This window comes from Anabrus simplex, chromosome 11, assembly GCF_040414725.1.
Source record: "Anabrus simplex isolate iqAnaSimp1 chromosome 11, ASM4041472v1, whole genome shotgun sequence".
Classification (NCBI taxonomy): Eukaryota; Metazoa; Arthropoda; class Insecta; order Orthoptera; family Tettigoniidae; genus Anabrus; species Anabrus simplex.
Genome location: NC_090275.1, coordinates 127,744,722 through 127,765,745, shown reverse-complemented (window position 1 = coordinate 127,765,745; position 21,024 = coordinate 127,744,722). Strand labels below are relative to the sequence as shown.

At 39.3% G+C, this 21,024-nt stretch overlaps 1 protein-coding gene across 2 annotated transcripts in view; it reads left to right on the top strand.

Moving 5' to 3' along the window:
• LOC136883187 (general odorant-binding protein 28a) overlaps positions 1 to 21,024 on the top strand; it is a 150,006-nt gene that overhangs the window by 92,830 nt on the left and 36,152 nt on the right. For both annotated transcript variants that reach the window (XM_067155374.2, XM_067155375.2), the window contains exon 2: positions 7,659 to 7,740. In XM_067155374.2, the coding sequence (XP_067011475.1) occupies positions 7,659 to 7,740 (82 nt within the window). The remainder of the gene's footprint in view (positions 1 to 7,658; positions 7,741 to 21,024) is intronic.

Genomic DNA, 21,024 nt, shown 5'->3' with positions numbered 1-21,024 from the left:
TTTTTTCCTACAAGTTGCTTTTCGTCACACCGACACAGATAGTGTAGGTCTTATGAAGACGATCGGACAGGAAAGGGCTAGGTGTGGGAAAGAAACGACCGCGAGCTTAATTAAGGTACAGTCCCAGCATTTGCCTAGCGTAAACGTGTGGAAATCACTGAAAACCATCTTCAGGGCTCCTGGATGCAAACTCACAGCTGCGCGCCCCTAACCGCACGGCCAAATCGCTCCGGTTGAATACTAGAATTGGTACTTTTGGAATTGGAGGTTGAGGAGTTGCCATTGATTGAACTATTTCTGATTGGATGAATTTAATCCGGGGTAGGATCACTTCTGCGTTTGACACATATTTGTTTATGAGTGGGATAACCACTAAATATAGACTAAATCATATTTTATTTGGAAGAAGCCTCTTCTGTGTGGGGCTAACACTAAAATCAGATTCAAGGAAATGCTTGCTGTACACTTTCGATGGTCTTGTTGGCAACCATAAAGAAAACGTAGTTTTTATCTTACCTCGAAACGGTCATTTTTCACTTCTGTAGGATCAGTAAAAAACAGATGGAACGTCACATTTTTTTCTTTCATTGCCCCGTTTGGAGTACAACTTGGAACAAAGCAAAGCACCGTTTTCATATTGTGCAAGAAATGTACATTGCATGACTCGAGGCTACAATAATTATCACAGTATTGACACTATTCGCCGCCATTGCTACAGAAGAAACAACCTATACATTTTTACCACTGTTAAGTCTGTACCCTGATGGAGTAAGGCTGGCCTCCTCGCGGGCAAAGGACATTTGAAGCCGTGATTTAAGGTGCGGAGACGGTGAGTGGCGCCTCAAAATTAGCCTTAGTGCAGGAGAATGGAAAACGGCGGAAAACCATTGTAATGTTAGCGGACGGTGGTCGATTGCAAGGCCACTCTTCACTGTCCCATATGAACAAAGTACAAAACAAGTAGGACCCTTTAAACAACAAGAATCATCATCAAACTACAACACAGTAGTTGCAGACGGAATAAGATAAAAAGTTGTAATTAATGAAAGAAATAAGCTAATAACAGGATGCATCTATAAGCGTTCGTACAGCTACTGTATAGCACCTTACCGCGAAAACCATTAATAAACTGCAAACTTACCACACATGTAATGCGAATCTTACACTGTTACGGCTGTAATTCGCTAACAAAAGCCCATAACCCTGACATCTGCCGGTGAGACTACACACCTAAAGTGTCTCGTTCTTCCAGGCCTTATATATATCACGTAGGCAACGTCTTGATGCGTCGCTCTAGCTGTGATCTAATCGATCGGATAACCATGATTAAGTAAAGGATTGTAATTTTTAGGAATAAATAAAGATATTCTCATGCTTTATTATATTGTATTTACCTACTTCATAGGATGTTGAGTTGCTTGGCTGAATGACAACTGTGGATTCAAGACTTTGACTAACACGTTATATTGGGAGCTGGCTGTGCTCTATTAACACTAATATGTGGGGAAATGGATGAGGTCCGACACTCTAAGAAATGAAGGTATTGGCCAAAGAAAGACAAGGTCCACCCTAAACCTCCCAAAACTAATAACGTTCACCAAGGAGGTCGGATACGAGGGGTCTGTCACAAGACACATCGGCTACTCACACTCGCTTTTAGTCGCCTCTTACGACAGACAGGGGAGTGAACATGCGCGAGTAGCTGCAGCTAAGTCTGACGGATTTCCCGCAAGTGAACGTGAGAGAATCTTAACTTATTTAGGCCGTGGAAGAAAAAGGAGACATCAAAGTTTTAATGATTGGAAGGCAAATTAAATAACACTAAACCTTATGACCTCCATTCCAGATGATAACATATAACTGTTCCAGGATCGAGCACAGGACTACAGTACTACAGTGTTGTTGGGAACATCCTATTTCTTCGAACTGAAGTAGAAGCACATGGGTAACCTTCACAATTCCCATGTGCTATTATCGTTCGTAGAAGTCAGCGAGGCTTCCGTTGTTCTGCTCAGCGGTTAGATCATTCTTCTGTGGTTTTCCTCCCGCATCATTTCCTCTTCCCCTTGAACTGTATTGCGTCAGGACTACATCTCGAGCGGCTATCTCACCACGTATCACAGTTTACTTGACGGAAGTAGCACTACCGAACATGTCTTTGTAAATGTAAACTGCGCATAATACTTGACTTGAAAATGACGGAGATTCTCTTTTACAAATACGTGTGTCTACTACATGAAGCCAAGTGTTGAAAAGTGACTGCATCAGGAAACTCACCTGAAGTAAAATCAACCGTTCATCACCATTTTGCTATCCGACTTGTTGAGTGGTGGTAATTATTGTTTTAACTAGTCAAGGTGCCTCCATCCCAGCTGTTGAATGTGTTTTCAGACTGATGAACAAACTGAAAACTAAAAAATATAGGCCTGCTGGGATCTAAAGGGTGCTGAATTTGATGTACAAAATCTGTCTCCTTCCTACACAAGGTGTGAAAACATGGCAACATTCACTTGACAATTATTTCTTACAATTCGATCGACTTGGAATCCACGGTCTTCAACAACCTATAAGACGTCGCATGTTAATTTGGCTAGATGATCTCCTATCAGGATGTGTGTATGACACAGGAATCCTGTAATATGTGAAAAGACCTTTGAACAGAATGCAGAGCAATTTATTAGCAAGCTTGCCTTCAATACCGACAGCATCTCTCTCTACATCAGCTATTCCAAGAAGCATATCCGAATTGCTGTCATAGACCAACTTTGATTTTATTGCCATCTCATCTATGATGAGAGAACCTACCTTTTCATTATCGTGCTGTAAGGATTTCTTTTCTGCAATCAGACGAGTTCGTACCAAAGTAGTAATTCCTGTCTTTCCTTTGGAATGGCCAATGTAACTTTTTAAAGTTTTTGGTGTGGTAGGTGCAAACTATTAAGAGATCTTAAGAACCTGTAGCCTGTTGGACAGTAAAATGCAGATCTGTATACTATTCTCTCTGAATGTACACTTGGTTTAAAAAAGCTTGAATCTGCTCAACCAAGAAATTTTCTTTCAAATCACCTTCTTCAATTAGTTCTGTAATTTTGTTTAGCTGAATGCCAAGTCGAAGCTGATTTTTTAATTTTTGAGTTGTGCATCCTTTCTTTTAAAGTGCTTCTGCTTCACTATAACTGATCTTCGTTTCCTACATTTTCTGACTATACTTTTCAATTTCAAACCTACTTTAGTGCTGTATAAAGACCCCATGGTGCAACAGACTCGAAGGGCCATGGCCTACAAAGCGACCGCTGCTCAGCGCGAAGGCTTGCAGAGTACGAGTTGTCGTGTGGTCAGCACGACGGATCCTTTAGGTCATTATTCTTGGCTTTCTAGACTGGGGCCGCTATCTCACAGTCAGATAGTTCCTCAATTCTAATCACGTAGGCTGAGTGGACCTCGAACCAGCCCTCAGATGCAGATTAAAATCCCTGACCTGGCCGGGATTCGAACCCGGGGCCTCCGAGTAAGAGGCAGGCACCCTACCCCTACACCGCGGGACCGGCTTGGTGCTGTATGGTTTAACTTTAACAGAACACTGTGTGCCTGTGGTTTTATATAATGGTTCACTGATAATAATTACAGCTGGAGGTTCATTAGTGTTTGTTTCCACATGAAATTAAATTTCCTTGTAGGGTTTAGCTTCATTTCCCTCTTATGAGGTCTTTCTGTATGTGATTGTGTTCGTTTGTATTGTAACGGTTCAAATCCCGTTACAAGGTGATATCTGTATTATTATTATTATTATTATTATTATTATTATTATTATTATTATTATTATTATTATTATTATTATTATTATTATTATTATTATTATTTTATCTGTAAGATTGCTATTATTGTATTATCATTCTTATTCAATTCAATTCTGCAATACTTGTCGCTTGCCCGATTGTGGTTAAATGTATGTATATATACGCGTGTGTAGATTAACACTAAAAAAAAGTACAGTAAGAATTGCTATATATCAGATGTTGGATGTGACATTGCTACATTGTGCAATACGGCTGGCGTTACTGCTAAGTCATTGCTACGTCATCGTGCGTGTTTAGCGATGAGCTCACGTTTTGGGAGTTACTTACTGGGAGTCGCCGGCGATTTCACCATAGTGTGTAATATTTGTCGCGAGGTGGGAGTAGATCATTGCTATTTCTGGAGGTTACGTAGGTGCGTCAACCTATGTCTATATAAGGTGGCTGCATATTGTAGCGTCTGTCATTATTCTATTGGAAGAACAGGCTACAGTTGGTCATTTACTGAACGAGATAGGCCTCAGTCGGTCACTTAGTTGAAGATACGGACGCAAAGGCTTACCATGGAGTCATAGAAGGATACACTTGCAATGAAGTCATACCATACAGACTTACCAAGAAGTCACATGATATGGAGTCACATGGATACATCACCAAATTAGGTGTAACACATCTACAGTAAACACCAGATCTAAGGAATACGTCATTATTACACTCAAAGTGTTGAAGGTACAGTCAAGTGAACCAGTGAGGGATATATTTCGTATAAATTGTTAAATGTCCGGTCAAGAAGAATTCAAATTCATGCCTAGTTTCTTTCAGTTGCAATGTCATAATTTCATATTCTCATCTGTTTTAATCGCAGCAGTTCTCACTATTTTATTGAAATTATTTCAAGAATATATTTTGTTCTATCAAATTAATTTAGCGTTTCATTTCCAGAATACAATAACATAACATCAAATTTAATGAGGAAACCGAACGCCAATCTCCTTTTTCCAGAACTTATATGGTATGTTGTCAAAAGTAAGCTTATTACCCCACACCCTAGAGATATTCAAGAATCTCATTCTATTATTGCTGCACTGAGTTTTAGCTGGCGCCCATCAAGTAACGTATGTGTAAGTAAGCAGGTAAGAACCAAGTGTGAATACAAGGTTAGTCGATTGTGTATTTTATTTAATAAATATTAATTTTCATAATTTTCAATTTAAATGCAGTTCTATACTGTTGAAGTAAATCAGTTAGGAACTTCTCAGTATCTGGCATAATCTTGAAATACAGATTGAATGACGTTCGAAAGTAGTGCTGTGCTTACACTACAATGCCTACTGCAAACAGTGGTTTTCCACTGAGATCCAGTCTATTTCCTTGACGAGGAATTGCCAAACACCATTTAGTTTTAAGATCCTCGCCTTTCGGAAATCTGTGAAATGAAATACCACATCCTTTTGAGATCGTTCATTTACAATGAGGAACACTACAGTACACCATGCTTTTTAAGTATTATCCGATGATCGCTTTACGTAAATAAGATCATTAATTTCAGTCACTAAATTATAACCACCTGCACCAGCAGAAGGAAGCTCGTGAATATTAGAATGAGTACTTCTTCCGCGCAAGAGAAGTGCTCACGTAGCGACAAAACGACGCGTTTCAGAAGCCTGAGCGGGAACCAGTTTCACGACCAGTGAGGACTTGTATTTCTCACCGGTTTGATGCGGCTCTCCATGCCACACTATCCTGTGCTAATCTTTTCATTTGTACATAACTACTACATCTTACATCTGCTCTACCAGTCTTACCGCCTAACACTCCTAGGTGTCTCATTCTATCTCTTCTTGTGGTCCAGTATCTCTTCATTCGTGCATCCATCTCACCTTCAGCATTCTTCTGTAACGCCACATTTCAAAAGCTTCTATTCTCTTTCTTTCGGAGCTAGTTATCGTCCATGTTTCACTTCCATACAATGCCACGCTCCATACGAAACGCTTCAAAATCATCTTTCTAACTCCTCCATCAATGTTCCTTTATCAATTCAGAAGGAATGTCTTGTTCTACAACCGTATCATCTACTTCTTTACCTTGATAGAACTGTTGGGTATGTTTCTGCCATCTCTCTGCCTTGGTTTCTTTTCCTATAAGTGGTTTTCAAACTGAACTCTTAATATTCAAACACCTAGATTTCCTTTCTCCAAAGGTTTCCTTGATTTTCCTGTATGTAGCATCTACCTTTCCTAGGATCATACAACCTTCGACATCCTTGCACTTCTCCTTCAGCCATTCTTCCTTCGCTGCCCTGCACTTTATATCCACTTCGTTCTCTAATCGCCTGTATTTCTGCCCTCTTCATTTTTTAGCATTCTTGTATTTTCATCGTTCACCAATCAGGTCTAGTATCTCCTGAGTTATCCACTGATTCTTAATTGATCTTTCCTTACTTCCTAACATTTCTTCAGCAGCGCTATTGACTTCATTTTTCATGAGTATCCACTCTTCCTTTATTGTGTCTCCTTCAGCATTTGAATTTTGTCCGTGTGCAACATATTCCTTGAAGCAATCCCTCACGCTTTATTCTTTCAACTTGTCTAGATCCTATCTCCTTGGATTCCTTCCTTTCTTCAATTTCTTCAACTTCAGATGGCATTTCATGACCAACAAGTTGTGGTCAGAGTCCACGTCTGCTCCTGGGAAAGTTTTGCAATCCAACACCTGGTTTCTGACTCTCTGCCTAATCATAATGAAGTCTATTTGATACCTTCCAGTGTCTCCAGGTCTCGTCCACGTATACAACCGTCGTTTGTGGTGTGTGAACTAATAAATAGAAAGGACTAAATTATGACCGTTGCAGAATTCAACCAGCCGACTCCTTCTTTCATTCCTTTGTCCCAATCCGAATTCTCCTACCACCTTGTTTTTCTGGGCCTACGACTGTATTCCAGTCTCCCATCACAGTTAGATTCTCATCCCCTCTTACATATTGTATTAAATCTTCTATTTGTTCATATATTCTTTCGAATTTTTCATGATCCGCTGAACTGGTAGTCATATAGAAGAGCACTATTGTGGGGGCATTGGTTTGGCGTGTATCTTGACAACAATAATCCTTTTACTCTGCTGGTCATAGTAGCTTACCCGCAGCCCTGTTTTCTTATTCTTTAATAAACCTACTCTTGCATTTCCCCCTGCTTGATTTTGTGTTGATAATTCTGTAGTTGCGTGATCAAAATTCGTGTTTTTGCTGCCAACGTACCAACTTCATCTAACTCCCTTTTCAGATTCTCTAACCTACCACAACGATTCAGACTTCTAATATTCCACGCTGCGACTCGGAGAATCTTCCTGATGATTGCACCCTCTCGTGTGATCCGAGTGGGAGACACTTTTACCTCCGGAAGATTTTACCCATCATCATTACATCATTCATACAGAGAGAGCTGCATATCCTCAGGAATTAGTTAGGGCCGTAGTTTCCGTTGCTTTCAGCTGTGTAGTAGTATCAACACAGCTAAGCCATGTCTAATATCATTACAAGGTAATATTAGTTACCGCCTTGCAACTTCCGAAAGTCTGCTACCCACTTTTGTATGAACCATTCGTTAGTCTGGTCTCTGGACCTGCGGCTCGGCTATCTGCTTCACTGGGATGCGCACACCTCCCCACGCAGGGGACGTAAAACCAATAACATTGTTATTTCAAAGAATGAGTACATGATACTGTATACATTATTGAGAAACTATGCAACATGGGATATGAGTTGACAGTAACTAGTCTTATAGAATGCAAGGGTAACTTCGGTTTTTGAATTAAATTTGTGCGATGCCTTGTGGGTTTGTCAAGCACATCTCTGGTTTTTGTCCACAGGGAGCGTCCAGCGAGAGCTTCAGGGCCGTTGTTGAGCCCACGCTGAAGATCTGTAAGACCGAGGTTGTGGGAGTCACCGAGGGTAAGTTTATTATTTATTTATTTATTTATTTATTTATTTATTTATTTATTTATTTATTTATTTATTTATTTAATTTTATTGATATGAAGCGTCAATGAAGCTGCGGTTGGGGATCTCAAAGGTGAAAAATTGATGATACATTTTTCATAATATTACAGATGGAATACTATTTCCTATATAGGAATTATGTTGAAGTAGAAGGATGGGACCACGATAGCGGATCTAATGCGCGTGACGTCATCACAAGATGGCCAACAATAAAGGGCTGACGCCATGGTGTGTAGATAGCGTACACTGTCAGAAAATACCAGAAAAGTTTAACTTTGACCTAAGTAAAGAAAATACTTAACGTTTTGTGGTTGAAAATTCACGAATTTTGACGTATTCCACAAAAATGTCCAAATATGCGCGGTGAGTGATGGCCGCTCCTGTTAGGGAACAATACTTGTTCATGTGGGTGTAAGTGGGGTTTGAGTTAAAACTCAACCATCAGGCGGTTTTCCTCTTTCGGGTGATATTGGAAAAAGAAATTCCAGTGCATGGTGTTGTGTCTAACAATGAGTGCGCTATGGTGCTAGATGTACTCTACGCACCACGAACAAAGTGCAAATGAAAGTCTCCGTAGGATTCGCAATCGTTGAGGTCGAAAACGAACAAGAGTTGACCAAGGCAGGTCGGATAGGATAGATGAAAATGAGGAGCCTGGAACAAGTAAGTGGATGCATGTCATGACTCAGAGAACGGCCCCGTGGTCACCAAGCCACACTCCAAATTGAAACCCCTGGAGCCCTTTTCGGTTGCCTCTTACTACAGGAAGGGGATATGGTGGGAGTTATTCTACCGCCCCCACCCACAGAGGGAGGTCTGGTTGATTTGTTTTAATCTTAGGAATTTCAGCGTCACCTTTGGAACTGTCCCTACGCTGGCTCTCACTGTTCCGCCACCTGACCTTGAAAGGTATTTCGATAAACTCTTTGCACCTTCCTCTCCTTGTATTTTTACTAGATTTTATACTTTTGATATTACTGAAGGAAGTCCGATAAATAGATTTTTTGGGACACGGAGGGATCCTGAAGTCGAACACACACATAAACAGGCGGTGCAGAAATATTTACAATCTATACATATAAAATAAAGAGTTTTGTCTGTACATTGCTAAGAATTTGAAAAGAATGGTAGTTCTGTATCGGTCATGTCCACAGTAACAAGGAAATGCACTTTTTACTTTTCCGTAATTTCTGTCTGTCTGTCTGTCTGTCTGTCTGTCTGTCTGTCTGTCTGTCTGTCTGTCTGTCTGTCTGTCTGTCTGTCTGTCTGTCTGTCTGTCTGTCTGTCTGTCTGTCTGCACACGCATCACAAGGAAACGGCTGAAGAGAATTTTACGAAAATCGGTATGTAAAGTCGGGGTATGAACCACTACAATCTAGGCTATAAATAATTTTATTAACGCCGAGTGAAATGGTAATTTAGGGGAAGGCCTAAAATTTAATTCTCAAATATTTATACTATTAGTGGTCCTATCGATAAATAATACATAACCAAATTTATGTAGAATTAAATATCCGATTATTTATGTTTTTTTCAGTTTTACCGTACCGACTATGATAAGAGTGGTATTTCAGAGTCGGAAGAAAAGTAAATGTGAAGGCCTACAATACTGATCAACAATAACATTACATTGACCATTGTTTGTTGTGACGTCCTTTGTCTCTTATACTTCTACTCAACTCCGATAGATGGGATTACTGCTGCGTACCGAGTATAATGGCCTGACTGAATATTGGCGGGAAATGGCTGGAGAGTTAGAAAACTTTAGCATGTCATTCCTCTGGTTCATACATTTTCTGATACTGCTGGTACGTAACTTACTGGTTCATGATAGTCTTCCAGCTATCCCAACTCTGACGCGCTGGTTTGAATGAGCAGTATGCCCACTTAAGCCAGAGGCTCACTTAGTAGCAGTAGTAGTAGTGGTATGACCTGGACTAGAACTACAGTTTAGGCCTATTCCAAATTATAGCACCACAATTCACTAAATAACTCAAAATTCAAATCGTAAAAGAGCCGTTTCCTAAGGAAAGCTTCTTCCTCTTCACTTTTATTAAATTCTACATTCATTTTATTCCAAATTAGCAGTGATTTTACCGAGGCCAGTACATTGAATTACAATTTTCCAACTCATCGGTTACTCCTAGGAAACTCCCACTAATCGCGCCATTCCTACTGATGTCATTGTAATGACCTATGTTCATTTCAGTTGGGAAAACCACTAAGACAGGATGTAAAAAGACCGGTGGAGTGTGAGTGTCTGAATTATAATGAAAACTCCCCAACCTGATTGCGACTGATGGTAGGCAAGCGGGCCTACCCCTAACCCAGTTTTCATAAGAGAAAACACGTTTGGTGAATTCACCGTCGCGTTTCTAGTGTAACGTTAAGAGCTACGCAATTTAATACAATCTTGCTCACAACGTATACACTACCTAACCTAGAATTCTGTACAGAAGGTAGAATTCCGTAGCGAAGTACGGGTACATCATCTAGTATTGACGTCAGAAAAGTTGGGTGGCGCAGCCACGCGGTAGAATGTTGAAGCTGCAACATAGTGACTGGTGAGGTATATTTACATGGCGAAGCATTGACGTCGTGATGGAAACAGAAAGAAAATTGTCAAATTTGAGGAGGTACTGCTCTGTATAAGGTTGCAAATCGTATAAAACGGATGCGAAATCTGGTCACTACTTTCCTGTACAAAAAGTTCAGAGAGAAAGATGGGTCTCCGCGCTGTCAATTGGAAAACGCGTTACGCGATACATGACAGTGCGCAGTCTGCATTCTCGTGAAGACGACTTCTTTCCACAGCGTAGGTACCGGTACTGTTTATTGTACTCATTGATAGTTATTATCTCTAATTTGTATTCACAAATATTTAGCTACATCAAAAATACTGATAAACTTGTAGCCTAATACTTCTGTGCCGCACATAGAATGTTATCCGCTCTTTGTAAACTTCTTCATATGTGTAACAGCAGACAGTAAATTAACTATCTACATGTGAGTAATATCTTTAACTGATAGTAATTAAGCACTGAATTTAAATTGCCTATATAATACTTCTATCAATGAAAGAAAATATGTAGTATTTTGCCGTCATAAATTAGCTTTTTTTGCTATTTGTTTTACGTTACACCGACACAGAGAGGTCTTATGGCGACGATGTGACGGGAAAGGTCTAGGAATGGGAAGGAAGCGGCCGTGGCCTTAATTAAGGTACAGCCCCAGCATTTGCCTGGTGAGAAAATGGGATACCACGGAAAACCATCTTCAGGGCTGCCGACAGTGGGGTTCGAACCCACTATCTCCCGGATGCGAGCTCACAGCTGCACGCTCCTAACTGCACGGCCAACTCGCCCGGTCATCATAAATTAGAAGCCATAACCTAATTATTTGGTAGAATTGGACAAACCAAGTATTCTTCAACTCCAAACAGCTGTGACTGTAGAGGTTATAGTACTCTTAAATTATAATTTTCCAACTTTGCTCTGCATATTCTGTAGGTACTTATAATTTGTTTATACTTATTATTGTCGGTTCTAAGTTCTAACTTTTGTGCTGATGGTAAAAATGGAAGAACATTTATGTTTATGTGGGCTGTTCCAACACAAGCCTGTTAAAGACTAGATTTATTTGCTTTACAACATTTACTTAGTAGAATTATTATTTTCTTTCTTCCCCAAGATTCCAGTTTACAAAACAGGTAACTCCCCCGTCACCTGGCTAAGAAATTACTCCATAACCTCTAATAGTGGAAAATTACAGTAGCTTAACTGTTAAGGTGAATTAGTGTGTCAGCGGTAACATTTCTCCGACAAACCCGCTTTACATATACAGTTGCACTTCACATTTTCACCCCCTTGTTCAAGACAACATTAACTTTGTGCTGTTTTGAATCGATGTGGGATGATTGTAAACACAACCAGTTTCATCTTCTGTTTCAAACTTTTTACCTACACATATCAAGTAATTACGCTTGAATATTTCTTCCCCTTCCACTAATGGACGCATGAAATCTCCGACAACTCTCAACAGCTGCGCATACGACTCCAAAGACATTTTGAACACTTAATAAATCCTACAGACGCACACCCGATCACTGTCGTGTTTACATCCCGTCACTATCTCGCCGCCATATTGGAAACAGCTGACGGTAAGCTCCTCCCCCGTTTCGGACGTCAATTGTATAATAATGAATTATTTATTATCTGAAACACGCGTGCCTACCTCACGTCTGCGTCATATTGTGTTCACAAACAATCGACACCGTTAGTTATTCTTACGTTGGCTACAACAATGACTTCAGCGAAGATTCGGGTGATCTTTCTTTATTCGTGTCAGAAGTATCAACTTTACTTACAGATGATGATGTAATCAAAATATGGAATAGAACGTTTTTCAAACTGCGGTGTACTTATTGAAATAACGAGTCAAGATAATTTAGGGAATTTCTTTGAGAAATCCACACTTCTAGGCCTTCAGCCAAGCAACTCAACATCGTAGGGATATGAGGTACGAATTTTAGGCAAATAACATATAATACAGTATGAGAATATATTATTTATTTATTCCTAAAAATTACAATCCTTTTCTTAATCATCGTTGTACGGTCGATTAGATTAGCAGCTTGCCTTTTGTACCACTACGAGCGCTAAGGTGAGTCAATACAGAGTTTCACTTAACTCCACATTCGGTGTGGATATTTTTCAAAAAATTAAAAATACGCCTGAGGGTATTGAACCAAGGAACACGTTACAGAAAAAGTATGTAAATAAGATAATTTGCCTAGGATTTGAATCAAAAAGAGAACGAGTAAAGAAAGGCTATTTTAGGCCGGAAGTGATCTCACTATTTGGAACCTTTCCGGGCACTTTAGCCCTTCAACTTTCGGCACAATTGAGGAAATTTTGCGTTTCTCGTAAAATGGGGACGCCTATTTTGTCTACTAAGAAATGTTTAACCAGTTAAAACTGTAACTTATTATCTCCATAAATTTGAGGAACCGACATTTTTAAATGGGTCGCACAATACAAACTACGAATTTTAAACAAACTCATTGTTACCGGTACTGAAATACAATTAGAAGGTATTCCTCACTTTGTCTCATTTATTTCTGGCGGCGCGGGAGACTGACTTTTCAGATTAGAATTCCGCCCTGCTCCACCCTCCTGACACACTGCACTAATCATATCAAGACGAACTCACTTCATAACTCAGTCCTTGTTTCACTGATGCCTCCTTTCCTGCTCATGACCATGTAGTTGTACTTCACCACCACGTTCCGTCTTGCCATTGAAGCTCGTGGCGCCTCTACCAAGAGGAGAAATAGTCTGGACAGGAGTTTTGGCTACTTACAGTCCGAATTGTTATGAGAACACGGTTACCATGTCGTTCGAAACGAAATAGGAGAAAACTTTAAAAAGGTTATATTAATATACCAATTGCATTTTAGCATCAAAGTGCATGCTAAATAATTGCAGACAGTTCAAACAAACAAATATATCTCCGGATACCAGCGGCGTACGCGGAAATTATTTTCGGGGGATATTAAATATTAAAACTTGAAGACTTCTATAAAATAAGGTTGGGTGCATATTGGGAAATTAGAAACAATAAATTAAAACTTTCAAAATAACACAATTATTTTTTTAAAACACAGTTGTATTCATGTTGATGATTACAACAGCAGACGTCTGCTGGCATATTTGGCCAGCTCATGGATTATATTCTCTATTGTCACATGTTTTTCTTTGTGTGTATGTAGTATTCCTAATGCCAGCATTATGGAACTCCAGTATGCAGATGACAATGTTGTTCTGGCCAGCTTAGAAGATCTATAGACCATTATAAATGCTTTCACAAAAGCATACAAGAGCATCGGTCTAAATCTCAACATACAAACGACTCATATACTGCATCAGTCTGCACCCAAAACTAACGCTACTGCTCGTACCATCACAGTCCATGACGAGATCTTGCAGAACATACAAATCTTTGCTTACCTTGGTCGTCACTTCTCAGCAAATGTTAATATAGATGCTGAAATTCAATATCACCTGAAATGTGCTAGTGCAGTATTCGGTCGGCTACGGCAAATGTACTCGGGCTATTGTAATACCAACCCTCCTTTATGGGTGTGCAATTTGGACCACTTAGAGGGGCCACGTAAAGTGTCTGGAGTGTGAAGAGGATCCTTAGGGTTAAATAGCAAGATCACCGAACTAACATCAGCATTGAGGCTATGATCATGAAACATCGACTTCATTGGACAGGTCGCTCCTGATTTTCGCCTCCCAAAGCAACTGAAGGGTGGCCGTCGACACCACGGTGTTCGTACTAAAGTCAGACATCAGCACCACTAACTGGGAAACAAAAGCAGCTAACCGCGTCATTTGGCGTCGTCTTATCCACGAAGGTCCTAAGAATTTCGAACAAAAACGCCGAAGATTTGAAACTGAGAAGAGAATTGCTCGGAAAGAGCGAGAGTTCCTCCGGATGAATAATCCTCAACAACTGGATCTCAACCCTAGCACTGTGGAAGAATTTGAAGCTCGAGGACTGGCCTTCACAGTCACCGAATAACTCATCAGTATCAACTCAGGAAGGCAATCATAGTCGTCAGCGAGTGATGGCCTATGTATCTATCTCTCCTGTGCAGTCATATTCTGCAAATAACCTTTTAAATGTTTCCGAGCGTTCTGGTGTGGCAGTGGTCACTAGCAAGACAGAAAACAGTTTCAGTACTTGATATCTTGTTGGGAAAATATCATTGCCACAAAATGTGTACAAATGAAGTCCATTGGTTCAGGATGATTGCTCTTACAAGCAAGACTTATGTATATTAATTGAAGCATCAACACATTGTTTGCAAATACGTAGTTCAAATTAAAACAGAACTATGAGCTATCTACAATCTTAATCATTATAAAATATCAAAGCCATTTCTTATTAACAGTGCTGATGTAGTTATTTATTATTATTATTATTATTATTATTATTATTATTATTATTAATTATATACAGTCGTAAAAGCACACACTTTATTAAAACATAATCGGTTTTCGGACACTAAGGTCCATCATCAGTGTTAAAATTTAAATTTAATTTCACATAAGTGTGTTGTCAAAATTCTTTAAAACGAGTTTAAAATGTAGCCCTGTTGACATCAACATAGGAAGAATGCTCAGGCTGTTGGTCGAGTACTGACAAACGTTCAGCTTTAGAGTTTGAAATGCTGAAGTCCCTTCTGCTGCAGGAACTTCATCACTCGATTCAGTTTGAATAGCTTTATTGGAACATTTTTCTCCTCGAATACTTTTCTGTGTTTTGCACTTCATCCGTGGGTTTCTGAATCTGACGACCCGTTATTTGCTGCCGAAACGTTAAGTATCCATAATGCAAACTGTACATTGAGCTTGAAGACTGTGACGTCCAAACAGTGGAGAATAAGTTGGATAAAGAGCAGTGTGATTTTGCAAAGCACAGGGGCTGCCAGGTCCAGATTTAGAGTATGTGATAAGCAATTAAAAATGCTGCGAGAGCAATAGATCTAGACAAAGCATATAACAGAGTATCGAGAGAAAATATGTTGGCCATATTGTGGGACTATGGGACTATGTCGACAATAGGGCCGCTGTGAGAATTGATGGTAGAACGAGTTGATGGTTCATTGTAGTTACAGGGGTTATACAAGGCCCATGTTGAAGACTTGGTCTTAATGACAGATTGTGAACTTGCTATTCGTAGACTAATGTGATACCAGTTGGGAAGATACAAAACTAAAACAGGTGGATCATTTAGATTTTGTATTCTCTCAGAAAAAATCACGTTGGAACAGGTTGAGATCAATGGAATCTCCCGGACGAAATTATACTTACCTGTACATTGGTCTGTATTGCTGTACGGAAGTGAAGCCTGGGTGGTCCCAGCACATTTTACTCATATGCTAGAAGTAACACGCAAGAAAGTAGCGAGAATTTACTTTACGTCGCACCGACACAGATAGGCATGGGAAAGTGCTAGAAGTCGGAAGGAAGCAGCCGTGGCCTTAATTAATGTATGATGTCTGATGTGAAAACGGGAAACCACGGACAACCATGTTCAATACTGTCGAGAGTGGGGTTCGAACCTTCTATCTCCCGAATGCAAGCTGATAGCTACGTGACCACCACCTGTCTACCTACGATGGCTAAGTGAGGTGAGACCTTCGGAAATAAGTCCCATCACCCCTATTTGAGTAGTATGCATGGCTAAGCTCGGGAGCATACGGGTCAATGGTCTGTCCGGAAGAGTGGGCAATAAACTAATTATCTATACATTAGGGGAATTTAATTATGAGAGGAATACATCACTACTAAATGAGAGGAATGGTTTCCATACTGTTAAAACACAAATTTTAATAACCTGAGAAACACATGTTAAATTCTCTGCGAAAGATACCCCATGAAATCTTATCTTACTATATATAAAAATGTATGTATGTGTGCGTGTGTGTGTAAATGACACATCTCCTCCTAAACCACTGGAGTAATTTGAATCAAATTTTGAACACTTATTATTTGCTATCTGGAGACGAACACTGTGGGGGTAAGCCATCTTCATCCCCCTTAGCGGTGGGGGTTTAGGGGGTCAGGTATAAAAATAATCGACAATAGTGTCGAATTCATAGTTTTCGTGGTCGCTGAGGTAAATAGTGACACTCCCAAATTTTTAAAAATCCAAGTTCAGCCCCTTTTGTGGTGGGGGCGAGGGGGAGTGAGATATAAAAATAATCAAAAATAGTGTCGAGTCCATAGTTTTGGGGTCGCTGAGATGAATAGTAACTCTCCGATTTTTAAAAAATATAAGTTCAGCCCCCTTTGGGGTGAAGGCAAGGGGGAGTGATATATAAAATTGCAACCTTACCAATTAGTAAACAAAACATCCAAATGAAAAGCACAAACATCAAGAAGAAAACAAGCACAATACTTACCGTAAGGGCAGTAGCATAAAATATGAAGCGTGGAGGGCAAAGGCGAGAATTAAAAGGCCAGGGTCTTACATAACTCTGACAGGTTGCCAGGTAAATATTGCTAGCTACTAAATGACACACGAGATAAATTTAAAATGAAGAAAATTTACTATGTAAATTTAATTTGAAAATGGTATAAAATAAGAACAATAAATATATATATATTTCTTTTACCAAATATTTAAAATGCAATTAAACTAAATGAGAGAAACAGTATTTTAAAATAAAGTTGAAATTAAGATGAAATGAAGCTCACATTAACATAGACTTCCACCAAAATTAAGACTTGAAAATTCATTACTAACTCATTACCTTACATACAGAAAGATTAAAATTTATTTTAAAATTTGGTTGCAACCGATATGCGGGCCCGCGATATAAAATCTGTTTAAAATTGAAATTTGCTACACTACTAAAATGCTAAATTACAAGGCTCACACAAGGACACACGAAAAAGGAAAAAAAATAGTGGCTCCAACCGCGAATTAACATTACACCAAAGAAACGAGCTAGATGAAAACACAATAAAATAATAGCGCACAGCAACCCCAACAAAAATAAATATATTAAAGGAAATTTACAATTAACGGTGCGCACATAATAATAATAATAGAACACTGAAGCACACAACAGGAGCTACCAGTTACCGACGCGAAGCCAAGATCCCATTAAAATCATCAAAGCCACCCCCCAAAAAATTACGTATCATCAGATTAGAAAAGAAGGGATGACATGACGTAATAAGGACAAAAGCAAGGAACACAAACAATGGGAGAAATGTTATAAGACAACGAAAGAAGACCCCATTATTAAACTTAATTTCGACCAGCAAATTTCAATTTTAAGATTTTAAGTTATTAATAATAATAATAATTATTATTATTATTATTATTTATCCAAGAGGTGATAGTACCAGTTTACATTAGCTTTATTTAATCAATTCCCCTGCGCCTTACATACTTTAGAACAGAGGGGGCCCTGGATTGCGCTACGATGCGAATATGAGGTGTCATTAATTAACGCCCGGAACAATGCAATAATAATCAACCACGAAGGCAATAGGACTAAAATCAGACAGAAAATACCACCAACCAGGGAAAAATTAAGGGAGAAAACACGCACCGAAATGAATTACTAAAAGAATAAAAGTAATAATAATAATAATATTCATCATCCTTATGAACATCAAGAAGAACAGTTGGCAATAGTGCACACCGACAAAACCATAAGATAAAATCACTTACACAAAATACCACCTCATAGACGCATAACTAGCGATCCCGATCTCCCTACATTACATTAATTTTCTTTTTCCAACGGATTCAGTTCAAATATATATCAAATTTTGCTTACAAGGTTACACTATACCAAAAGTTGCGTTTATGATGTTGGTCACGTCCACGATGAAATTACTCACTCTAGTGTCTGAACGAACGAAATCCCTTCAATAAATTATAATTTTCAGTACTTACTTGGAGGTAAGATATCCAACTTACAAGACACTTAAAACTTTTCATACCGATAACGGTTAACTCACAGCACCAAGTTTACATGTTACATTAAGAAAATATTAAGGTTGGAGCACACTGGATAACTTTCAAAAGAATAACAGGGCCTAGCCCTAACATCATCATTTAACCACCGGAGTCAGGCTCCATTGCAATCGCTTTCCCTTCTTGCCAAGCGGTCCACTTGGGAGCTTCACACAACACAGCCATCTTGGAGTGTAGCAGCGACCAGACTCTCGAGCTCACACTGAGCTGGGGAAGTAGCCAGTCCCATGATTCAACGCGTGCACCGCGAAGGTGCGCAGAAGTCACAAATGATAATTCAGCGCATCACATAGTCCAGTCAAATGCGTGACAATAATGGATAAGTAACTTGAATTAAATTTGTCTGGTAACCTCCACAGTTAGGTAACAGTTCCAACAATGGCCGATAATATTGATAACGGCTCGATACACAAGTCGACATGACAGATGAATAAATAAATACTCTTAGATGCTTTGATGTTATAATTCAGTTATGTCCAGTAAATATTAGTTCCCATTTTCACGTCACAAAAATTAATCGAAAATAGTGTCGAATGCATAGTTTTCTGGGTCGCCGAGGTGAATTGTACACTCCGGATTTTTAGTATCAGGAGACAAACCATGTGGGGGTAATTCACCCAATAAACCCTTAGTGGGGGGGGGGGGGCAAGGGGCTGAGATATAAAAATCATCGAAAGTAGTGTCGAATCCATACTTTTCGGGGTCACTGTAATTAATAGTGACACTCCAGAATTTTTTGAAGTACAAGTTCAGCCCCCATCGGGGTGGGGGGGTGATGGGAGTGTGATATATAACAATAATCGAAAATAGTGTCGAAACCATAGTTTTCGGGGTCGCTGAGATAAACAGTGAAACTCCGGATATTTTATAAGTCCAAGTTCATCCCCCTTTTGGGGTGGGGGCGAGGGGGTGTGATATATAAATAGCGAAAAAAGCAGAGTTTTCGCGGTCGCTGAGATGAATAGTGATACTCCAGATTTTTAGTATCAGGAGACAAACCACGTGGGGTTATACACCCCCAGGAACCCTTAGGGGCAGGGAGGAGGGTCGAGGGGGCTGAGATAAAAATCAAAGAAAGTAGTGTCGAATCCATTCTTTTCGGGGTCGCTGAGATGAATAGTGACTCTCCGGATATTTTATAAGTCCACGTTTATTCCACTTTAGGGCGGAGGGCGAGGGGGATTGATATATAAAATAATCGAAAATAGTCTCAAATCCATAGATTTCCAGGTCGCTGAGATGAATAATAACATTCCGGATTTTTTAAGTCCGAGTTCAGCCCCCTTTGGTATAGGGGCTGAGAAAGGGTCAAAAATATACATTGTCCAAAATTACCAAGATAATGGATGTGTGTATGTTCCAGTATGACTAACAAGTATGACTTATTACCTGGAAAATATACTGTGGGAGTAAGACGCCCCTAGAACCACTAGAGGAAGGGGTGAAATGTAATCCATATTATTAAATGGAAGTCAGTATATAAATTATGGCATAAAATTGAAAACAGAGGTGAATTAATGAGAAACTTCCAGGCATCATAAAAACTTAATACTTGGTACCAGAGAAGCTGATGACTTCAGGAACCCTAGAAAAATCTAAAACTCTCAGCATTCTCTGAGGGGGACAAGCTGGTAGTTTCAAATCTACATAAGAACGCAGTCAGATATATTTATCCAAAGCGATAACCTATGGGTTTCATGGGCTTAAAGTTTCCTGAAAATCCTAATATTTAACCTCCTCCCCCATATCAAGATTGCGGCACAATCTGCCAGATGAGCTAGAAAATTGAAATTTGGAAAATTTATACCTTGTAGCCTGTAACCGATGGGAAAGGTATGAGATGTTTAAAATTTATTTTTTAACCCCGATAGATATCGAAATATGGAGGAAATTTTAATGACGGTGCAGACCTACCTTTGAGGTATTTGGTGGCTAAACGGGAAGTCGTAAACGGTAAAGCTGATGGCACAATCTCCGTTCAACTTGGAGTGATCTACAACTTTGATCCTATGACATTTTGTCGTATCTCTATTCCTTAAACGTTAAATTCGGCTCTATTTGTGGATTTACCTAAATTTTGCACTTTGTACACATATAATTCATGGTTTGAATCACTTGTAGGAAAAGCAGGATGATCAAATTCTACACGAATATTGGCCATCCCAGTAGCCATATGTGAGCCAAATTCTATGTCTGAAGCTGTCACGTAAGTATCTGAAAAGTAATTCAATGTGTGAAAACCTTACACAAATTTCACCCTATTCAACGTTTTTAAACCAATCTTACCTTTAAATAGGTGAGATGCAAGGAAATATCATAGGACCAGCCATTTAGATTGCTAAAGGAGGCGAGAGGCGTCTTACTGTACAATCCTTTTTCGATATGATGCACCGTTTAGCAGCAGTTATTCTGTAAATGAAGGTGAACATTCATATACTTCCGTATGTCGATCTATATTTATTCACTGAAGTCGATTTGTAGCATTCTAGAATGGGTTTGTCTGCCATTGTACTTAATAATTTACAAATCAATAGTGACTGTTAGAAGGAATGGGTCCTCCTCCAACTCCTGTGTACTATTGTAACGAATAATTCCCTTCTCGATTTGACTAGCAGAAGGCAAGGGAGCGTGCAATTTTTTTCTAAACTCCTTTATTGGTTCTGTTTT